Here is a 21392-nt window from a genome sequence, read left to right as displayed (position 1 = left end):
GCGTGTGCTATTGGAGGTGCCAACAGCTGCAAGAGATGACCCCTGTGCACGCCATTCCCCCAACCGAGTACTGCTGCGAGAAATTTCCGAACTCCAGCACAGGGACGTACCAACACCTAGAGTGGAACACCCAAAGAAACACCACTCAAAGAAGAACAGCTGTTTTATGGTGTGCAGGAGGCTTGGAGGGAGGCGGGAGGAGCAATGACACAGATCGCTCAGGAGAGGAGGCAGAACTGGGCAGGAAGAGGCAGGGCAAGGCTGGAGTGGGGGCAGAGTGACCAGATGTCCCAACTTTATAGGGACAGTCCTGACATATGGGGCTTTTTCTTATGTAGGTGCTTATTAACCCCCAACCCCTTCCTGATTTTTCACACTAGCTGTCTGGTCACCCTAAGTGAGGGCGGGAAGAGGCGGGGTAGGGTCTTGGGGGAAGGGGTGGAGCTGGGGCAGGGCCTGGGGCAGAGCAGTCACAGGTGCCGACTTTCCAAGAGCAAGTGGGTGCTCAACCCCCAGCTCTTTGAAAAGTTGGTGCCTGTGACTGGTCCCATGGAAAAGCAAGCTGTGAATTGCTGAGGAAAATGTGCAGACTCATTCTAATAATGCTTCTTCTCGGATGCAAAGGCTATAGGTAGATTTAAGCTTCTTTTTCTCATGGAGACTACTGCAAGGAAAATCTATACATACCTGTCTCTATCATCAGATAACTGTGGCCAGGTCTACACTGCGACTTTAAATCGGTTTAATGGCCGAATACCGATTTAACGCTGTACCCGTTCACACGTCGTCATTAATATCGAGTTAAACGGCTCCTTAAATCGATTTCGGAACTCCTCCCAGACAAGAGGAGTAGCGCTAAATTCGAAAGTGATAACTCGGATTAGGGTTCGTGTGGACGGAAATCGACATTATTGGCCCTCCTAGAGGTATCCCACAGTGCACCACTGACCGCTCTGGTCCGCAATCCGAACTCGGATGCGGAGTGCCGGTAAACAGGAAAAGCCCCGAGACCTTTAGAATGACATTTCCTGCTTTCACGTGTCCAGCTCTGATCAGCACGGGTGGCGATGCAGTTCAAATGCAAAAGTAGCTCCTGCATTGAACCTTACGGGAGATACTAGATCTGATCGCTGTATGGTGAGACAAATCTGTTTTATCAGAGCTCCGTTAAAGAACAGGAAATGCCAAAGCGTTTGAAAAAATAAACTCCAGGATACACAGCGGTGCGTGACAACCGTAACGGGAAGCCAGAGACTCAAACGGATGCTCATGGAGGGAGGGAGGGGGGTAATGAGGACTACAGCTACCAGTCTCCACAGCAGTCTCTGAAAACTATTTGCATTCTTGCTGAGCGCCCAATGTCTGTAGCTTAATACACGGTGTCTTGCGTGGTTCACGGAACAGCTCGTCAGTCTCTTCCCCCCCCCCAGCACGTGAAAGAGAAGTAAAATAAATAATTCCTTGAGTACTGTAAATGTCACCCTCTGTGTACTGAATGCTGCTGGCAGAGAGTACGCGAGGTGTTGACAACGGTCAGGATACCGTTTGTGATCTCAGGTCCATGATTGCTGTGCTATGGCGTTTGCTCAATGCACTCCGGAAAAAAGGCGCCAAAGGGTTGTCTGCTGCCTTCACAAAGGAGGGTGAGGCTGTACCCAGCACCACCCGGGGCAATGTTTTCTGCCCCATCAGGCACTGTGCTCTCAACCCGGAAGTGGGAACTATGGGATAGCTGAGGAACAGCTACCCACAGTGCACCGCCTGAAATCGATGGTAGCTTTGGACCATGGACGCAAACAATCGATTTCGTGATCCCACTGTGGACGCGCCTAAAACGATTTATTAGATCTGTTGTGTAATATCGGTTTAAGCTAATTCAAAATAATCGGTGCAGGAACTCAATGTCCCTGATTACTGGTTTAACGAGTGAGGAGGGGAGAGGGAGTTTGTTGTTACAGAGGACCAGAGAGGGACTCGGGACCCCAGCCCAGGAGACACAACCAGTTCTGGCCAGTGGGAGGACAATGGGCTGCAGAGAGAGGACCCCAGTAACCTGACCAGCCGGTTCCAGCCAGAGGAGAGCTGCGAGGAGAGGAGACTCAGGCCTGTTTATGACCCTGTTTACCTGGAGAGAAGATAATGGACAGAGGCGGGGCTTGAGGCCAGGGATATCAGAGGCCCAACTGGGAAGCAGGGGGGCTCGGGGCTGGCGAGGGGAAGCAGGCAGAGCCCACCTGGATTCAGGGAGACTGGGATGTGCTGTTATTGTGAGAGGCCAGGCTGAGGCCCTGAGAGTTTCCTGTGCTGTGTTCAACTCTCAATAAACCCTCCTGTTTTATGCTGGCTGAGAGTCACTCTGGTCTATAGAACAGGGTTGCATTAGCCCCTTCGGGGGTGAAGAGGCCCAGGGGGTCCAGAGCGCGTGGACTCCTGGAGTGGGCCCACGGCAAAGACAGACATGCTAAGGCTCAGAGAGGTGCGGCTCCAGGAGGTGGAGGGGCCTGACCCCAAGAGACAGTGGACCCCCAAGAAGGGCTGTCTCACTGAAAGGGGCACTCCCCCACGGACCGCCCAGGGCCAAGAGTGGGCATGATCTGTGAGTCCGTGACAACGTCATGTTGCAATTCACTGACTTAGCTTGCTGTAAGAGTGGCAGCTCACATTCATGCAAGGAGCCCCTGTAATGCAGATCTAGTCACATCTGACAGGCGATGTAAACCCCCCCAAAGCAAGCGTGTAGGAGCGATCCTACTATTTCAAAATGTCTTATATTTTTCCATTTTTAGTTCTGTTCTAATAAGCACATGCATCTTTCTGTGAGGAGAAAGAGAATGGTCAGCTAGGATGAGTAGCAAACTCCAGACTAGAAGGAAACAATCTAAACTGCTGCATGAATTTCTAAAGAACTGGCAGTACCTGAAAGTCTTCTGCATCCCTAAACATTCCACTCCTCCCTTTCAGCAGATGTTATCAAACACAACAGCACAAAAATCAGTGCCCACAGCACAGGACAGGAAAGTGGGGGAGAAAGAAGAGGAGCTAAAAGCCAATTTATTTTTCCTCCTCCAGGCTCCCCAGGACAAACACAACTCCAGCAGCAGCAGCAACCCTGGTGGCCAGGCAGGAAGGACCCCTCACAAGTGGTGGTGGGGTCCTGGCTTCTCCCTCCAGAGGTGGGGGAGTGGGGGCTGGCCAGCAAGGCCTCCCCACTCCTCGCTTAGCAGGAGTGGCAGCAGCAGCAGTCCAGGGAAGGTGCACTCCACCCAGCAGCAGCAGCAGCCCAGGAAGGGAGAAGGAGCTCCAGGCAGCAGGGCAACCAGAGAAAGGGGGAGAGCATTCCAGCCAGCAGGGCAGGCCGAGGACACAGAGCGCTCCCTGTACCTATTGGGTTCCTGGGAACTGGGCAAAGGATCCCCTCCCAGCCTAAGGGGAGGATCTAGAGGACCTCAAAAACCCAGCTGATTCTGGGGGACAACTAATAAAAGAACAGGGACAGGAGCGCGGTCAGAGGGTCATAAGAAGGGAGCCTGACGGGCGAGCAGAGAACCCCAGACAGCGCCCACTGCTCCTCAAAGGCGTCAAGGGAGCCAGTGGACACCGCCCAGAGGAACTCCGGCCGGATACCTGAACAGACTAAGGACCGGAAACAAGCCGGTCCTTAGTCCTGCTTAAATTGACAGTCACAGGAGTCAATTTAAGCAGGCTGTCAGAAATGCCCTACAGCTTCCTGGCTGAGCATATGTTGCACACTCCTCACTAAACCTATCAGAACAGATCCAGTGTCTAGGCTTTCAAGCAGTACCTCTATCTTCCCTATAGGCAGTTATGGGAGGCAATGTTTAACAATGGATTAAGAAATAACTAGGGCTGTCAACTGGTTAAAATTTTTAATTGCAATTAATCGCACTGTTAAACAATAATAGAATACCATTTATTTAAATATTTTTGGATATTTTCTAAATTTTCAAATATATTGATTTCAATTACAACACAGAATACAAAGTGTACAATGCTCACTTTATTTTTTATTACAAGTATTTGCACTGAAAAAAAACAAAAGAAATAGTATTTTTCAATTCACCTAATACAAATACTGTAATGCAATCTCTTTATCATGAAAGTTGAACTTATAAATGTAGAATTATGTACAAAAAAACCTGAATCCAAAAATAAAACAATGTAAAATTTTAGAGCCTGCAAGTCCACTTAGTCCAGGGGTTCTCAAACTGGGGGTTGGGACCCCTCAGGGGGTCGTGAGGTTATTATATGGGTGGGGAGTCGCGAGCTGTCAGCCTCCACCCCAAACCCTGCTTTGCCTCCAGCATTTATAATGGTGTTAAATATATAAAAATGTGCTTTTCATTTATAAGGGTGGGGATCGCACTCAGAGTCTTGCTATGTGAAAGGAGTCACCAGTACAAAAAGTTTGAGAACCACTGTCTTAGATCCACTTCTTGTTCAGACAATCGCTCAGACAAACAAGTTCGTTTACACTTGCAGGAGATAGGTTAAATTGTGAACAAGAAGCAGGCAGCACTGAACGTGAGAACAGGTGTTTGCATGGAACAATTGTAGCTGGCATCGCAGGATATTTACATGCCAGGTGTGCTAAAAATTCATATGTCCCTTCATGCTTCAACCACCATTCTAGGGGACATGTGTCCATGCTGATGATGGGTTCTGCTCGATAACCATCCAAAGCAGTGCGGATTGACACATGTTCATTTTCATTATCTGAGTCAGATGTCACCAGGAGAAGACTGATTTTCTTTTTTGGTGGTTTGGGTTCTGTAGTTTCCACATCGGAGTGTTGCTCTTTTAAGACTTCTGAAAGCATGCTAAACATCTCATCCCACTCAGATTCTGGAAGGCCCTTCAGATTCTTAAACCTTGGGTCAAGTGCTGTATCTATCTTTAGAAATCTCACATTGGTATCTTCTTTGCATTTTGTGAAATCTGCAGTGAAAGTGTCCTTAAAATGAACAACATGTGCTGGGTCATCATCTGAGATTATCACATGAAATATATGGCAGAACGTGGGTAAAACAGAGCAGGGGACATACAAGTCTTCCCAAAGGAGTTCAGTCACAAATTTAGTTAACACATTTTTAATGAGCATCATCAGCATAGAAGAATGTCCTCTGGAATGGTGGCTGAAGCATGAAGGGGCATGGGAATGTTCAGCATATCTGGCACATAAATATCTTGCAACGCTGGCTACAAATGTGCCATGCAAAAACCTGTTCTCACTTTCTGGTGACATTGTAACTAAGAAGAGGGCAGCATTATCTCCACTAAATGCAAACAAACTTGTATGTCTTAGCAATTGGCTGAACAAGAAGTAGGAATGACTGGACTTGTAGGCTCTGAAGTTTTACAATTTTTTTTTTGTTACATAACTGCACTCAAAATCAAAACAATCTACATTTGTAAATTGCACTTTCACAGCAAAGAGATTGCAGTACAGTACTTGTATGAGGTGAACTGAAAAATGCTATTTCTTTTGTTTATCATTTTATAGTGCAAATATTTGTAATAAAAATAATATACAATTTGATTTCAATTAAAACACAGAATACAATATATGTGAAAATGTAGAAAAATATCCGAAATATTTAATAAATTTCAACTGGTATTCTATTGTTTAACAGTGCAATTAATTGTGATTAATTTTTTTGAGTTAATAGCATGAGTTAACTGCGATTAATTGACAACCCCAGCCCCAGAAATTACAGAGGAAGATAAATAGCTAGTAAAACCTCTCTCGTCTTAAAACTAGGCCCCTTTGAACAAGACTTTAGTTGTATCTTTAGGAAGAAATGTTGCTCATATGCAGAAGACTGTAGCTGTTGAGTGGGCTCTCAGACAATCTGTGAGTCACAGTCCAAAGACTGTGTAGAGCTGCTGGTGGATTCCTCTTTAACAGTATGAAAGCTATACATATACAGCAGTGACCCACATTAGTATGTCATGAACATGATAAAATGGTTAAAATTACTATACTGGCTATGTCTACATTATAAGCGAGAGGTGATTCCCAGCTTGAGTACATATACAAGTGCTACCTGCAAGTAGCACAGACAGTAGCAGCATGGTTTAGCCATGCTGAGTACAAGCCTTCCTGAATAGTGTGGGTATGTACTTAGCATGGCTGCCACTGCCTGTGCTACAACAGCTCCACTATTTATACTCCCACTAGTTCTCATCAAGCTAGCGTGAGTATGTATGTTTACACGAGCCAGGAATCACACCCCAGCTCGTAGTTCAGACAAAGCCATTATGTCTATATGCAGGATCTGTCAATATACAGAGAGCAAAAATGACACTGAAAGAACATTTATTTTCTAAAACAAACCCACATAAATCAGGGAACTGTTTATAATAAAATCTGCATTAACTAGATATAACAGGATGTTCTACTAGCCTGCTAAAGTAGTGCTCCATTGTGCTTAGGTATTGGACTTCGGGATTGTCTACACAGGGAGTTATTCATTTTAAATTAGTGGCACCACTTCACATAATTACTATTTATCTATCTTAAGGTTTTACACTGCCATCTATCATTGCATTATTTGAGTCTTTCCATGTAAAATCAATAGTAATAGTGAAGTCCCTTAGGGGACTTCATGGAGTCTGTGGCATTTCTCTCTTTTGGGGCAAAAACTTTGGTTGGGGGTAGGCTATTTTTTCTTTAAGATTTCATTAGTTTCTATAATTGCTATATCTGCTCTGGTTACATGTCGAATTAACATTTAATTCCTTTAGCCCAGGGGTCGGCAACCTTTCAGCAATGGTGTGCCGAGTCTTCATTTATTCACTCTCATTTAAGGTTTTGCATGCCAGTAATACATTTTAACCTTTTTAAAAGGTCTCTTTCTATAAGTCTCTAATATATAACTAAACTATTGTTGTATGTAAAGTAAATAAGGTTTTTTAAATGTTTAAGAAGCTTCATTTAAAATTAAATTAAAATGCAGAGCCCCCCAGAGCGGTGGCCAGGACCCGAGCCAGTGTGAGTGTCACTGAAAATCAGCTCCCGTGACGCCTTCGGCACGCATGCCGTAGGTTGCCTACCCCTGCTTTAGCCACTGCTTATTATGGATATTACCACCTGTAATTAGCTTTATATTTTTGAAATAAACAAAACATCAAAAATATAAGCCAGGAAGAATCATCAGATCTGCATTACTATTCCTCCTTCCCCTGCCACACACATACTTCTTTCTTTTCAAGTATGTTGAATACTGTATTTGCACTTTAATTATACTTTCCCCATCTTGAAATATTCTTGATTGATGTCTTCTTTAATTTTATCTTATACCTTTGCCAAAATATTATCTTGAAATACTCAGTGAACCAGAGAAGCAGCAATAAACTACTACTACTATTAACAATATGTTGTACTTCTGTAATGCCTTTCATCCAAGAGCATCCAAGCATTTTTTGAACATTTAACAAACAACAATAAGCAGCAGCAGATCTAGAATATTTAACATTTCCAAAGTGCTGTGCAAACATTAAATAAGTCTTCCAACTCCTCTATGTGGTAGGTCTAGTAGGAAGACACAAGCTCTTGTATCAGAGGCCTAGTATAAGGCAGGGCCTGCTCACAGAATCTGGCATGAACAGGGCTAATATTGCAAAAAATACACATTCTTCAGAAGTGCTAAGCACAGAATACTCATGCAAACACACCCCAATACTAAGTGGTACCAGAAAATCCTGATAATAAGGATGTACAAAAACATTCCCCAAGGATAACAGGAACATACTGACCCCTCCTAAAAGATAAGGTCAGGATAACAGTACATAATAAAGACTTTTGATTGAACCAACATGTACAAGGTGATAACTAGCCATGTCAGGGAGCAGTAACTAACTATGTCAGAAAAAAGGCAATACTAACTTGTTTGCATCAGGGAATAAAGATGTATGTCAGAGGGAGTATTTTTGTCCAGCCAAGCGAAGAATGGGCTGCATCCATTGTCATGGGCATACATGTTTTAGTAACCTCAGAGTCTGCCAGGTGCTATTACCGTGCTTTGTCAACAATAAACCTGACCTGGCACCTTTGTACTTGAACAGCTCTTGAGGTTATTGAGCAGTTCGCTCGAGGTCTGATGTGCTGTCTGTCTGTGCAGAGCTGGGGCAGCACACAGGGAGAACACATACCCACAGCCAAACATCTAACCACAGTAGGTAAGCATTTTCTCCATCTTTTTAGATAGGGAATTAAAGCACTAAGGGTACATCTACACCCTTAGGAAAAACTGGGTTTATAATTTTCCACTGGTGGTAGAGTTGTACTGTAAAGAAGTCAAACATTTTTTTACCACCCTGTCATCTAAACTTATAGACAAGCCTAGACAAGTTACTTGCCTATGGTCACAGAGCAAATCAGTTGTAGAACTAGAAATAGTATCCACAATGGATTCTCAGCCCCTGCTTTAACCAAAAGGTATTTCTGTAAGTTCATTAAGCTCTCTCTCTCTTTCACTAGAAGCAAAGACACCACTGTTACAAAACTGTACTAAATAAGGGTACTTGACTTTTTCTACATTGATATGAAGTGCAGAAACCTCTATTTAATTGTAATTTATGTTATAGGTAATAAAGGTAATAACTGGAGATATACCAATCTCCTAGAACTGGAAGGGACCTTGAAAGGTCATTGAGTCCAGTCCCCTGCCTTCACTAGCAGGACCAATTTTTGCCCCAGATCCCTAGGTGGCCCCCTCAAGGATTGAACTTACAACCCTGGTTTAGCAGGCCAATGCTCAAACCACTGAGCTATCCCTCCCCCCGCCCCGACACAATCTAGGCTGAGAAGCCCAATGTTTAATGTATCCTTACATCATTATTTGTTTTTTCAATACTTTTTCTGAACCACAAATATCCACTCCCTAAAGCGTGGGCTGAAACCCTGAAAAAATAATCAGCTTCTTTGATGAGTGATTGTTAACAAATCCACACCCATGCTGGGAGGGCACACAATAGTCCAATGAATTGCACATTCACACGTCATCCCACTTCTTTACCTATCTGCAGAGTTATTGGAAGAGGTCAAAATAGTGAAAAACATGAGTATTCAACTTCTAAATCTTCAGAAAATTAAACCTTGCCTATTTAATTATCATGTCCACTAATGAGAAGAGAGCTGACAGGCAAAGGGTGGGCAAAGAGAATAAATGTGCATGTTCCTGTTACCACATAAGCACTCAGAACAAAAAAATTTGGTGCATCTACCAGCCTTGGTGCATCTAACTTAACTTGTATATTTTGATACATCCCACATCCTAAATGCTTTTGCATGGTGGATTCACAACACTCCATCAACCCGACACCAAGCTTTCACACACACACTTCCTCCACACCCTTCTGGATTAAGGCGGCCCCTCTATTCTCCAAACAAAGACTCTACTCCTCAGTGCTCCAGTACACAACTGGAGAAGCAATGCAGGTGTAGATGCCAGAAAAGCTAAGATCCTCCTATTGAGAAGAAGAGTCAGACCGCAGGCCAGACTACTGCACAAGTGACTCAATTACCCACTTGACGTAGACCACGTATCCCCGAAGATAGCTCAGTGGTTTGAGTATTGGCCTGCTAAACCCAGGGTTGTGAGTTCAATCCTTGAGGGGGCCACTTAGGGATCTGGGACAAAATCAGTACTTGGTCTTGCTAGTGAAGGCAGGGGTCTGGACTCAATGACCCTTTGGGGTCCCTTCCAGTTCTATGAGATAGGTGTGTGTGTGTATATATATATATGTATGTGGATTGAAAAGACCTGGGAAATTATGGGACTTGCATTTGAGAACACCTTTTCTAGCGAGGTGTGTTGGGTTTGCTGTTCCCCAGCATCAATGAGGATAGATCCACATTTTACAAAAATATTTGTTGAGAAGTCTTGGCTACCACCGGGAGAAGAAAACACCCCTATGTGCAGTCCAGTCCCTTCCTTTGGTAAAGCAAGGATCAAAGGGCTCGGAGCAGCAGTGACATAGTTCCAGAGAGAATTTTCTTGCAATTGGAGCACTTGTTGGCCTTTGGTTTGCTCAGCACAAGCATCTCTGCCCTGATAGGGGAAGAGGACAAACAAGGAGATCTTGACAGGTGGACCTGTTTGGGGAACAGAGCCCTGGAAAATATTGGTTTCCTGAGGGACAGGAGATATCATGGGGGGGAAAGGTTTGCTCACTGGTGCACCACAACAAGATTTAAAAGCTAGAATGCTAACAGACAAGATGAGAACACTAAACTGCCACTTTGACTTCTGAGGTACAATCTGGGGTGTGGACAGCCTTTAATGCCTGGGGACAAGACTGAACTACGTCCCGTATTGCAAGAAGAGAAGCAGGCTGGGGAATTTGGCCAAGATCCAGAAAGACAACCTTACATCCCTCTGTCATTTGGAAGTGTGATCTTCTCATAGCAGTAGAAATACAACTCAGCATGCAGATGGCTACCAAGCCTCCTGTCAGCTGTACTCCTAGTAGACTCCAAATTTGTGACCTATAACCCATGTTGATTCAGACTTTGCACATTTTTAAATCCTGAAAATACTCTCCTGGTTGTCTTGACTACATGGCAGAGATACTGTAGCATATAAAATGTTATTTAATAACCACCACCTGCATTTATGGGAGGCTATCTGAATGATCACAGACCCTGATGTTCCAGCAGTACTGAAATTGCACTGCCTCATATGTTTTTCATATTTTCCAGCCACACTACTCAGTCTAAAAAATTCACCCTCAGCCACACACACACTCCAGTGGTCTTCTGAAACCTCAAAGCCATTTCATACCTAGCATGCATCATGGCCACTATCTTTCCAGTGGGAGAGGACTGCAAAATCACAAAGCTATTAATGCTGATCCTTCATTGAAAGGGAGGGGTTGGCATGAATTGACACAATGCATCCCTTCTTCCAGGGGATGCATGTGCTGTTTTGGCAGGACTCTCATTCCCTGCAGCCACAGAGACAGCGTATCGAGAAGTGAACTCATTTCCCATACAGCAGTTAAGAGCTCTACCAATAGGCCACTTGATTTATGATCCTGGTTCTCACCCATACCTCCTCAAAGACAGACTCTTCTTATCTACCCAAGAAACTAATCCAATGGAAATGTCACTTCTGAGGCAGAGACTGAAGATATTTCAACAACGAATACCAACTTCATCCTTGACCATTATCTTCCCCCTTTCATATCTCATCTACACATCATTAATGTCCATTAAACTTCTGTATGAGAACGTGTTTCCTGGACATCCCTATAATAATTGTATGCCATATTTGCCTGATCCAAATTACAATAATTGTATCAAAAGACCCAGATTTCAAATCATTATCTTCAGAATCCACTACCTACCTCTAGCAAGTCAATCATCCGTGTCATCTGAGAGTAGATAAGAACTCTGTGTCCTTGAGATTTCAGCCGTGTCAACAGAAGGTCAAGAGCATAAAGCTTCCCACTGTCCGTGATCAGGCTCTCTTTGTCTGAGAAGGAGAGGGTGAGAAATGAGTAAAAAGCTGAAACAGCTGCATGTTAACAAGCTTATATAAAGGATTTATTTCTGAAGCTTTGTAGAGTTTCACTGCAGTATCACTTCCTAAACTGACCGGGACTGGGGGATCTGCAAGCTCCCTTCAGGTCAGCATGTCTAACCTCATTGTTTATAGTAACTTTTGCTGGTTTGGGCTGGAACTGGCATAAAAGCGCTCCCACTCGGTAATATTTACATCCCTCCCCAACCTGAGAATCATGTCCAAACAAATAAGACTTGATTCTCATTTAGATAGCCACATCCCATTGTCAAGGCCTCTCCCTTTGTATCACCTGGGATTATGTCCACACTAGAATGATAAGCAATCTCTTCATGTTATCCCACACAGACATCAAAGTTCTGTCTTTTGGACATCTGCTATTACCATCCTCTGACGTTTGGTTATATTATTCATATTAGTGATGCATGCACAAGACCAGTACACAGATGCATGCACAAGACTAGTACACAGAAACAACTTGGTTCATTGTGAAACAAAACATCCTTCACACGCTGCCTGGATTCCCCCCTCATTCCTAGTTTTTTTTTTGTTTTTAAGAGCGGTTTCCAGCAGACAAGCTTTAAGACACTTTAAATATCATTTTTCATATCCTCTCTTTTTCAGCACTGCAGCAGCAGTTTGGGCAGAAAGGAGTTTCTGTTTGCAGATTCCATGCATAAGCAATGTACTACCACTAAAAAGGAGACAGGAGGAGGGAAATAGTGGTGGTGGAGAAATTTCCTCCAAAATTCTCAGCTGGAAAGATTACAGATAACTTTATCCTTTTGATGCCTGAATCCTAGGCTTATAATCAGAATGGAATGTGATAACCGCAGATAGTTCATGTTGTAGCAGACTCCTGAGATTCTGAGCATATATTTTCCTATTATCTTGCAGGTACCCTCCCACCCACCCCTTTTTTTTTCCAGACTTGTCAACGTATCGATTAGTCCAGAAGTGATGTGCTAACATAATATACATCTGTAAGGCATTTAACTTAGTACAGTACAGCATTCAGATTAAAAATAGTACCATAAAAAAAATCACTGTAACACATATGAAATTGATTAGAAACTGGTTAACTGTTAGATGTAAAATAAAATAAAATAAAATAAAATAAAATACAGAAATAAATAAATAAATGAGGACTCATCCAAGGGGAATGTTTCTAGTAGAGTCCTGCAAAGATCTGTTCTTGGTCCAATGTTATTCAATATGTTTATTAATAATATGATGTGGAAGAAAATATAAAATCATTTATGACAAAGTCTACAGTTAGCACAAAATTATTAGTGGTAAGTAATAAGGACAGGTCAATTATACTGAGTGAGCTGTAAAATCTGCCTTACAGTGAGAGATGTTAGAAGTTTAATTTATTTGTTTATCCAGGAGACATCTAAGAGGTGATTTAGTCATCTATAAATACCTATAGGTGGGGAGAACATTTCTGACAGTGGAGGGCCCTTTAATCAAGCAGACAAAAGCATAAGATTCAGTGACTGGAAAGCTACAGCTTGAAAAATTCAGACTAGAAAATAAATTTGTAACAGTGAGTAATTAATCAATGGAACAATTTATCAAGGGATGTCTTGGAGTCTTTAAAATCAAGACTGAATGTCTTTCTAAAAGATGTATTCTATCACAGATTGAGTTAAAGGCTTGATGCAGGAATTACTGGGCTAAATTCTATGCCCTGTTATGCAGGATGTCAAACTGAATGACCATAATGCCTCTTTCTGGGCTTATTTCTAGCACATTAGCAACACTGTCAGACACTGTCTTTACACTTCTCTCTTACTGACACAGACACCTTTGTCCATGCCTTCGTTTTGTCCTGTTTAGATTCTTGTAATGCTCTTTTTTTGCTGGTCTATGTGCACAATCAACAATCAGTTTCTTCCTCCCTTATGTTCATGGAGGTCATTTGATGGAAACGTGCTTGCATTGCCAGGATTTAAACACGCTAAACTAGGTTCACTGCTTCAATGATTTCAAACCTTCTCTCTGGGTTCCTCCAACTACAGAATCCAGAGATGCAGGCACCAAGAAGAGTAGGTTACTTACCTTTCAGTAACTGGAGGTTCTTTGAGATGCATAGTCCCTAGCTGTATTCCACTACGTGCATATGCAGATTCAGAGAATTCTTGGAAGCAGTATCTATTGGTCTAGGCATGGGCCCACATGCCTCAAAGTGAGGGTATAAAGGATGCAGCAGAGCAACCGCCTCTCCAGTTTCTTCTCTATCATAAATCCAAGAATGATCTGAAGCAGAGGTGAAGGAGGGCGGGTAGTGCAATATAGATAGGGATCACACATCTCAAAGAACCTCCAGTTATTATAAGGTAAGTAACCTCTTTTTTGAGTGCTGGTCCCAATGTGTATTCTACAGTAGGTGACTGAGAAGCGGTACTCAAGTAGGAGGAAGGTGCGACGATGCAGGTGGAACAGCCATCTGAATGACTGCTGTACCAAAGGATGTGTCAACAAAGGAGTCCTGTACTAGAGCATCATGATTTGTGAATGTGTAGATGGAACTCCATGTAGTTGCTTTGTAAATGCGAAGTAGAGATACTTCCTGAAGCAGTGCACTGATGTTACTTGTGTTCTTGTAGAATGAGCCTTTACTCCATATAGGGTAGGAAGATGTGACAGCTGATAGCAGAGTAGGATACAGCCAGAAATCCATTTAGAGATCTCCCTACTGAGAGAAGGTCCTGATGATGGGAGAAATTGAGGCTCAGGAAGAGAAAAACATCTTCTGGTGTGATACAAGTCTCTGTCCTCCCTGGGGCAGGTGGAAGTGGGTGCTCCCCCAGGCAGGGAATCTAACTTATTAAAATTACAGTATAAGCTGTGTTTATCTGGCACTTCACCAACCGAAAAGCTCTATAAGCCGACATTTCTGATCTTCATTGAAATTCCAGTTTATAGTCAGGTTAGCGCGGGGCTGGTAGGGGACTGCAGCGCGGGAGGGTGTGCGGTGCGCAGGCTCTGGGAGGGAGTTTGGGTGTGGGAGGGGCTCAGGGCAGGGAGCTGGGGCGCGATGGGGGTGCCAGATCCAGGGGGTGCTCACCTCAGGTGGCTCCGCACAAGTTACAACCTGTCCCAGCTGCTCTTAGGCGGAGGCGTGGCAGGCTGCTCTGAGCGCTGCCCCGCCCTGCCCCGAGCACTACATCCGTATCTCCCATTGCTTGGGAACCACGGTCAATGGGAGCTGCGGGGGCGGTGCCTGTGGGCGGAGACAGCACACAGACCTGCCTACCACGCCTCTACCTAGGAGCAGGGACAGGTCACCACCCGCCTGTCCCCCCTCCTGTGACCCAATCTCCCTCCCGCACCCCAATCCCCCTCCCAAAGCCCACATTCCACAACCCCTCCCTCACACCCCAACCCTGCACCCTCTCCCATACCCAAACTCCCTCCTTCTGAGTTAACCAGCATTCTTCGCGTACCAGCATCCTTTATTCCCCCAATATGCTAGATAAAACAGCTTTTACTGTATTAAAAACTAAGCAAAAAATACAGTAAAGGCAAAATATAAAATATTTACAGATCGAAGAACAACAATGAAGTAACCGTTCTGAACACTGGAGATTCTGACTCATGACACACAGTGGTAAGAAGGAACTGGAAAGGTGGTTGATCTCTGGCCTTTATACCCTTAGTTTGAAGTGTGAGGAGAGCAATGGCATGTGTGTAGACCAACCGACACTGCTTGTAAGAATTCTCTGACTCCAGGCACATGAAGCGCACGTGCACCCGCAGTGAAATATACATAGGGGCCAGCACAAGAAGAAGACACACAGTTCAATACCTGAATTTAAGCCCTCAGATGTTTTCCAGCTGCAAATGATGGCATTAGTTACCTCTAAAACAGAGCACAGCCACCTTAATGATGTTAGGAATTTCATCAACTCTTAAGAAAAGTAGAACCCTGAACTCAGGCTTTGGCAGGTAAGTGACAGATTAAATGCTTTAAGAGCCATTTGGTTTAAGTTGACACATTTGGGATCTTTAAAAAAAAAAAAAAAAAAGGTATAAATTTACTTTTAAATGAAGACCCATTTAATGCTGCTGTCCTTCCAGTTGTTAGCTTTCCACTGCAGGATGAATTAAATTATTTAGCGTTATTAGTTATGAAACTCTAAGATGCTAGACATGATAAAAAGCTGATGTGGTTGTTAGCTATAAGTGAGATGAATATGAGAGGAAGAAGTGAAATAACAAGCAGGGTTGTTCAAATGTAAAATCTGTCTAGTCAGATTCAGCATAATTTCTTTTGGCAGACAAGCAACCCAATTAAAGGATTCCACTGTAGTGCTCAGGTAGAACATTTGACATGGTTCAAAAGGCAAAATATTATTGCTTTTCTTTTGCAATCTCTTAACAAGTGCGAATACAGGATTAACTTTTGGTAACTGGAAACATTAGATGCCTCATCATTGGCTTCAACCATCTCCCTTTAATGGTTTACTATGTTTTAAACAATTACAAACAACTGGATGCATACTGGGAGTGAAGGACAACTTATCGACGGGTAACCCTTGACTCTAAGTCAGGTGAGAAGGAGGTCACACTGTCAACAGTCAGCAGTACAAAAATAATCTGTTGATCTCGATCTTTGCTCAATCTCTTGGTATACAGAACAAACTAAACTACTGAGAATTTAGGCAGAGATCCCTCAAGGAATACAACCAACAGGAAAGCAAGAAAAAAGTATCAAAGGGAATACTTTTATATTTGGAAGAGAAAATTGGTTTGTTTTAATTTTGTGTTTGCCATGTCCTATCTTGACAACACTGAGTATTCAAAACCCAAAAATTTCTGTATGTTCAAAGACTGCCACCTAGTGTTCAAGAAACATCACAGACTGCTTCTGCAAAGCCATGATCAGGCTTACCCTTACATACCCTCTCCACCTCTATTTATCCTCAATAGAAAGCAACATTGAGTAGTATACCAGAAAAAAGTTAAAAGGATTTTCTCTCCCTACCCACTTTATCCCACTGATTTTACTTTTCCTCTCCATTCCCCCTTATTCCCTGTGGAAAAAAAGTTTTTAAAAAAGTGAGTGGAATTTCTCTAAAACTTTGAAAAAAAAATAAAAAATTTCAAAATTTGAAACTGTAAAAATTTTTATTTTGAAACTTTATCAGAAAATGTCAACTAAAGTGATTTTTTTCCAGCACAAAATGTTATCACTGAAATTTTATTTTTCATTAAAAAAATTCAACTAGTCCTATGACTTACAGATTGCACTGTGCCCAACAACAAATTCTTTATTACTACATAAAGTAGAGGAGGAAAAGCAGTCAGTCCTGTAATCAACATCAGCAGGAAAGGGGCTGCAGGCCTAATGGTGCCTCTTCAGTCCACAGAATAAAAGACTACCAACCAGCCAGGCAGGGGATGGACTTAAGCTGGCTGAGAGGGGGTGCTATAGATACTACTGCCTATGGAAAACAGATAGTCACTAATGATTATGACTCAGAAAAATCTGAGTGAGAGTTCTGGCTGATGACTGTGGCTGGACACATGGACCCCTGGGGAATTAGAAAATGCCCCTCTGGATATATAAAAATATAGAGGAAAGAGATAATGAGTCTGGGTTCCAGTGACTCTCCCCCAGGCAGTCTGCAGAGCACAATGGGGTCAATAAGGAGCTAGCTGGCTCTCACAGTAAACAGCCAGTGAGGCCAGTGCTTTTTATCGATGCTAAAAGGACTCAGACGCTTCCTGCCATTTAATCCAGGACCATTTTTCTTTGAAAGAACAGGAAAAGCCTCAAGAGATTCCCACAGTGATCACAACTATGTCTGCTGCCAGGGTAGTGGGAATTAAGTCAGAGAGAGATGGCGACAGTGTTAAGAGAGATAGAAGCGGCTTCAGTACCTACTTATTTTAAAGCTTTGCACCCACAGTTCAATTTTACATTCACTGGGCTTTATCCTTGCATCAAACTGCTTCTTCGGTGCTTCATTATTCACTTTCCATAATGACTTGGATCATACCTGCATCCATACATACACTGCTCCCTTGTCCCTGCATCTATGTCCCTTCTCAGCACTCAAACTTAAACCTACTCTATTTCTCACTTAACCAATATCCACCTGCTTAACGCAGTTTCAGTATACACTTCCTCCACCACCCACCTGCTTACCTTTGCTTCTCTCTCCCTGACACTCATATGCTTAACTGTGCACCTGCATCAATCACCATATGGTTATTTACAATGAGTGCACACCCACAAGATTCTTGTATATTGTTATTCAAACAATATTTAATTCCAACTTTTTTCTTTTATAAGCTTTTGCAAGTGGCAGAATGAGATGTCAAGACTTTTTCAGAACACATCCTCATCTTTTGGGGTCCACCTCAGCCACAAAACTTTCTTACACTCGTGCACCTCTCCTTTCATGCCTTCCCACCTACTTTACCCCAACACTTTTATCCCTCCCATTTTCTTTTAGCTGCAGTAATTAACCTTTTGATTTTGTATAATTGCTGGAGACCAAACAGCATAAGAGTTCAATACATGGTATAAATCAGACTAATCTGAAACTCTCTCAGCAGGTATATTAGACCCACTAAATAGTGAGTGAGAGAGTGTGTGTGTGTATGCGCGCGCGCGCACATACACACACACCCCTCTGATAACCTGTCTTCAATTCCCTTATGAGAAATCTTAGTAAACCAGAAAGCAGCAAGCAAAAACCATTTTCCTTTTACCCTGCTCATATCCCCCTCCAAAGATCCTTGACCCAAAAGGGTCTTGGGAACAAGCCAGCATTCTGACAGCATGAGTTGTTTTTCCTCTTGCTTATCTCTCAAATCTCTAGTGCTTCATGCAGGCCACGGTTCAGGTCCATCATTCTGCAAAGTAACAGTATTCCCAGCTATTGAGTGTCACTGTGGTACTGGTAATCAAACTGGGAGCTAGTTACCTATGCTCAGAATTATGGGCTAATGAAAAGGATCAAAATGAAGGCTGAGATTGCTTTATTATTGCAGTGATATCTTTTTCTTCTCCTGGCCCCAGAATTTAAGTGAATCCGCCATGTTGCAAACACATATTTTTCTAATCCAAATCCAGTGAATCATCCCATTCCCCCCGCCCGCCTTTGCCTCTCAGGCCATTTCATCCTCTTTTCAATTCCCCATATCTTGCCTTTTCTTTGCAGACTGCTGCAAGAGCAATGTTTATCCTCTAGTTCAGAAGACTGACAAACAGACCTCCTAGGCCAATACCACAGTGTCTCAGTGGACTTGCTCACAAGAGGCACTTGTGAAATGCCACCAATCTCTAGAGAGTCTTCTTTCTGGAGCAGTGATGGAAAAAGTATTTTTGAATATGTGCCCAGCAGGAGGACAGGGGACAAAGGAGGGGCAAAAAACAAAGCCCTAGTATTGTTGGCTAGCAATCAAAAACATCTCTTTATAGCCTAAAATGCTGGTTGAGTTACAGGGCCGGCCTACAGGAAAATGGCACCCTGGACGAACTTGCATTTTGGTTCCCCTGGCCCCCATGGGTGTGGTGTCCCCCCCGGCTCCTCAGGCTCCCCTCCCTCCCTTTGCCCCACAGGCCTGCTGCCCCTCCTGCACCCCTAATCCCTGCACCCCCTTCACTCCTAGCTCCTGCATCCCCCTCCTGGGGAAACTGACCTGGAAGTACAAAGCAGCTGGCATTACTGCTCGCTCCCCCTTGGACTGCTGCTCCTCTGCCCCACACACTCCTAGAGGGCTGTGAGGAGGGGAGCAAGGAGCAACAACTGGGCTCCCTACATCCAGGTCACTTTCCCCACCTGGGCTGTGTAAGGAGAGGGCATGAGAGCAGCAGCTCCTTATGCCTCACAGCCCAGGTGGGGAAAGTGCAGGGGGGGAGGGGGGAGAGAGAGTGTAAAAACAGCGAGGGAGACTGTGTGAGAGAGAGAGTAAAAACAGCTAACAAAAGCCAAAGCTGGCCAAAACACCAGCCACGTGCTGCTCCCACTAAAAGGGAACTATTACACTATCTCATCCTTCCCATTTCTCATATGAACTACCAGGGCTTGAATTAAATTTTTGTATGAAATTGGGGAGAATTTAAAAACTGTTTAAAACATTTTAAAAATAAAAAATATGAAAAACTTTAATACATTTTATTTACAGTGTCATTATTCATACTAGTCTTGCTAGTCCTCCCCCTAGGCAGAGAGGAACCGAGGCTAGGATCATGACCAGCTGTGCCCCCAAAAGACTAGGCCAACCCTCCAAATTGGACCACACCCACATCCCTCCCCAGACCCAACCCACATCCCTCCCCAGACTGAACTGGATCTGACCCACATCCCTCCCTAGACACTGGGCACTAGTGGGGGGATGGGGCAGAGGGAACTGGGGTAGGTCTGTCTCCCCGGGGGTGCTGGTGAGGGGTAGGGGACACTGGGTCTCCTTTAGGGATGCTGGTGGGAGGATGGGGCAGAAGGAACTGAGGGAGGTTCAGTCTCTCTCAGGGGTGCTGGTGAGGGGCAAGAGCACTGGGTCTACCCCAGGGAAGCTGGTGGGGGACATGGGGCAAAAGGACTCTAGTTGTTCCGCAGTGCCCAAGCCAAGGGGGCTTACCTGGAGCAAGCAGCACCCACTGGTTGGGGTGTCCGTCCACTGGGTGCTGATGCTGCTTATTGCCAAGCATGGTCCGGGAACCCCACACTCCCCAGCCTCCATATTCGAATAATGGTGGGGGCGGGGCAGGCACAGGGGCAAGCTGCATGCATAGCACCCTCCCACCAGCACTGCCCCAGGCCCGGCAGGGGCCCAGGAGCCCAGGGAGGAGGCAGGGACCACGCCACTGGGGAGTTCAACTGTTCGAGGTGCATAGCAGCCAGAAACCCCCAGGCCTGCCACCTCCCTCCCCCCAGCTTGCTCCACCAAGTGGTACAAGCCTCTAGGGGGAGGAGGTGGGGCCGGAACAGGGCTCCTTTCTGCCCATCTCACTGGTAGGAGCCCTCAGTTGGCTGCCAGCTGGCAGCCAGGAGCAAGTGGCAGGGGAGGAAGGGGCAGGGAGGAGGGGCAGTCCTGGGACCGCTGGCCAAGAGGGGCTGAGCCAGCACACACCACCCTCTTTGGCAGGCTGCCCTGGGCAGCCAGCCTGGCCACCCACCCCAAAGGCCAGCCCTGTTGAGTTAAGCACCAGAAGAGGTTGTGTTAAACTAGTTCTCCTTCCACTGGCTGCTTTGCTCCAGACAATGCATGGGTAAAAATCAGAATTTAAAGAGACACTTTGTCACTCAAAGGAAAAGGAACAGATGACCTTACTTTCCTAGTCCCATTAATCTATTCCACTATAGAAATTTAGAAAGGAATTAGAAACTCACCTGGTATCCTGATGAAAGACCAGCCATTCTGAGGCCTGACTCCCAACAACCCTCCCGGATACTCTGGGAAGAACTGGGAACATCGTTTCAGGTAATCAGCTGCTAGTTCAGGTGCCCCATTCAATATACACTGCTTTGCTTCAAGACTTCCTCCTTCCTTAAATGCCCTGTGTTCATACTCTGCACTTTTATCATTGCAGTAGAAATCCAGAGGCACTGCTATTACCTATGAGTAAACACAAGTAAAATGATGAATACATATACTCATATTTTCCCTCTTCTCACAAAAAAAGTCTTCAGTTAAATTAGTTTCCAGAGGGACAAGATTTAAAAGCAAAGTCATTATGTTAATATACAAATAGTAATACCATCTTAAACTGATTTAAAATAATGAGAGATGCAAAAAAAAGTCGATGTGCAGGCATGAATTATTGTCCTTTCTGATATTCTGTACGTTGACTTATACTTAGTGCCAACTGTTGCAAGATGGAAG

General features: G+C 44.2%; 1 protein-coding gene across 1 annotated transcript in view; it reads right to left on the bottom strand.

The window, feature by feature from the left end:
• The window catches only part of INO80 (INO80 complex ATPase subunit), a 142299-nt gene that overhangs the window by 32353 nt on the left and 88554 nt on the right, over positions 1 to 21392 (bottom strand). Inside the window, exons 26-27 of the mRNA XM_032769043.2 lie at positions 20900 to 21125; positions 11371 to 11498 (exon numbers count right to left, since the gene is read on the bottom strand). Of these exons, the coding sequence (XP_032624934.1) occupies positions 11371 to 11498; positions 20900 to 21125 (354 nt within the window). The remainder of the gene's footprint in view (positions 1 to 11370; positions 11499 to 20899; positions 21126 to 21392) is intronic.

This window comes from Chelonoidis abingdonii, chromosome 4 (genome assembly GCF_003597395.2).
Source record: "Chelonoidis abingdonii isolate Lonesome George chromosome 4, CheloAbing_2.0, whole genome shotgun sequence".
NCBI lineage: Eukaryota > Metazoa > Chordata > Testudines > Testudinidae > Chelonoidis > Chelonoidis abingdonii.
This window is presented reverse-complemented; position numbering and strand designations above follow the sequence as displayed.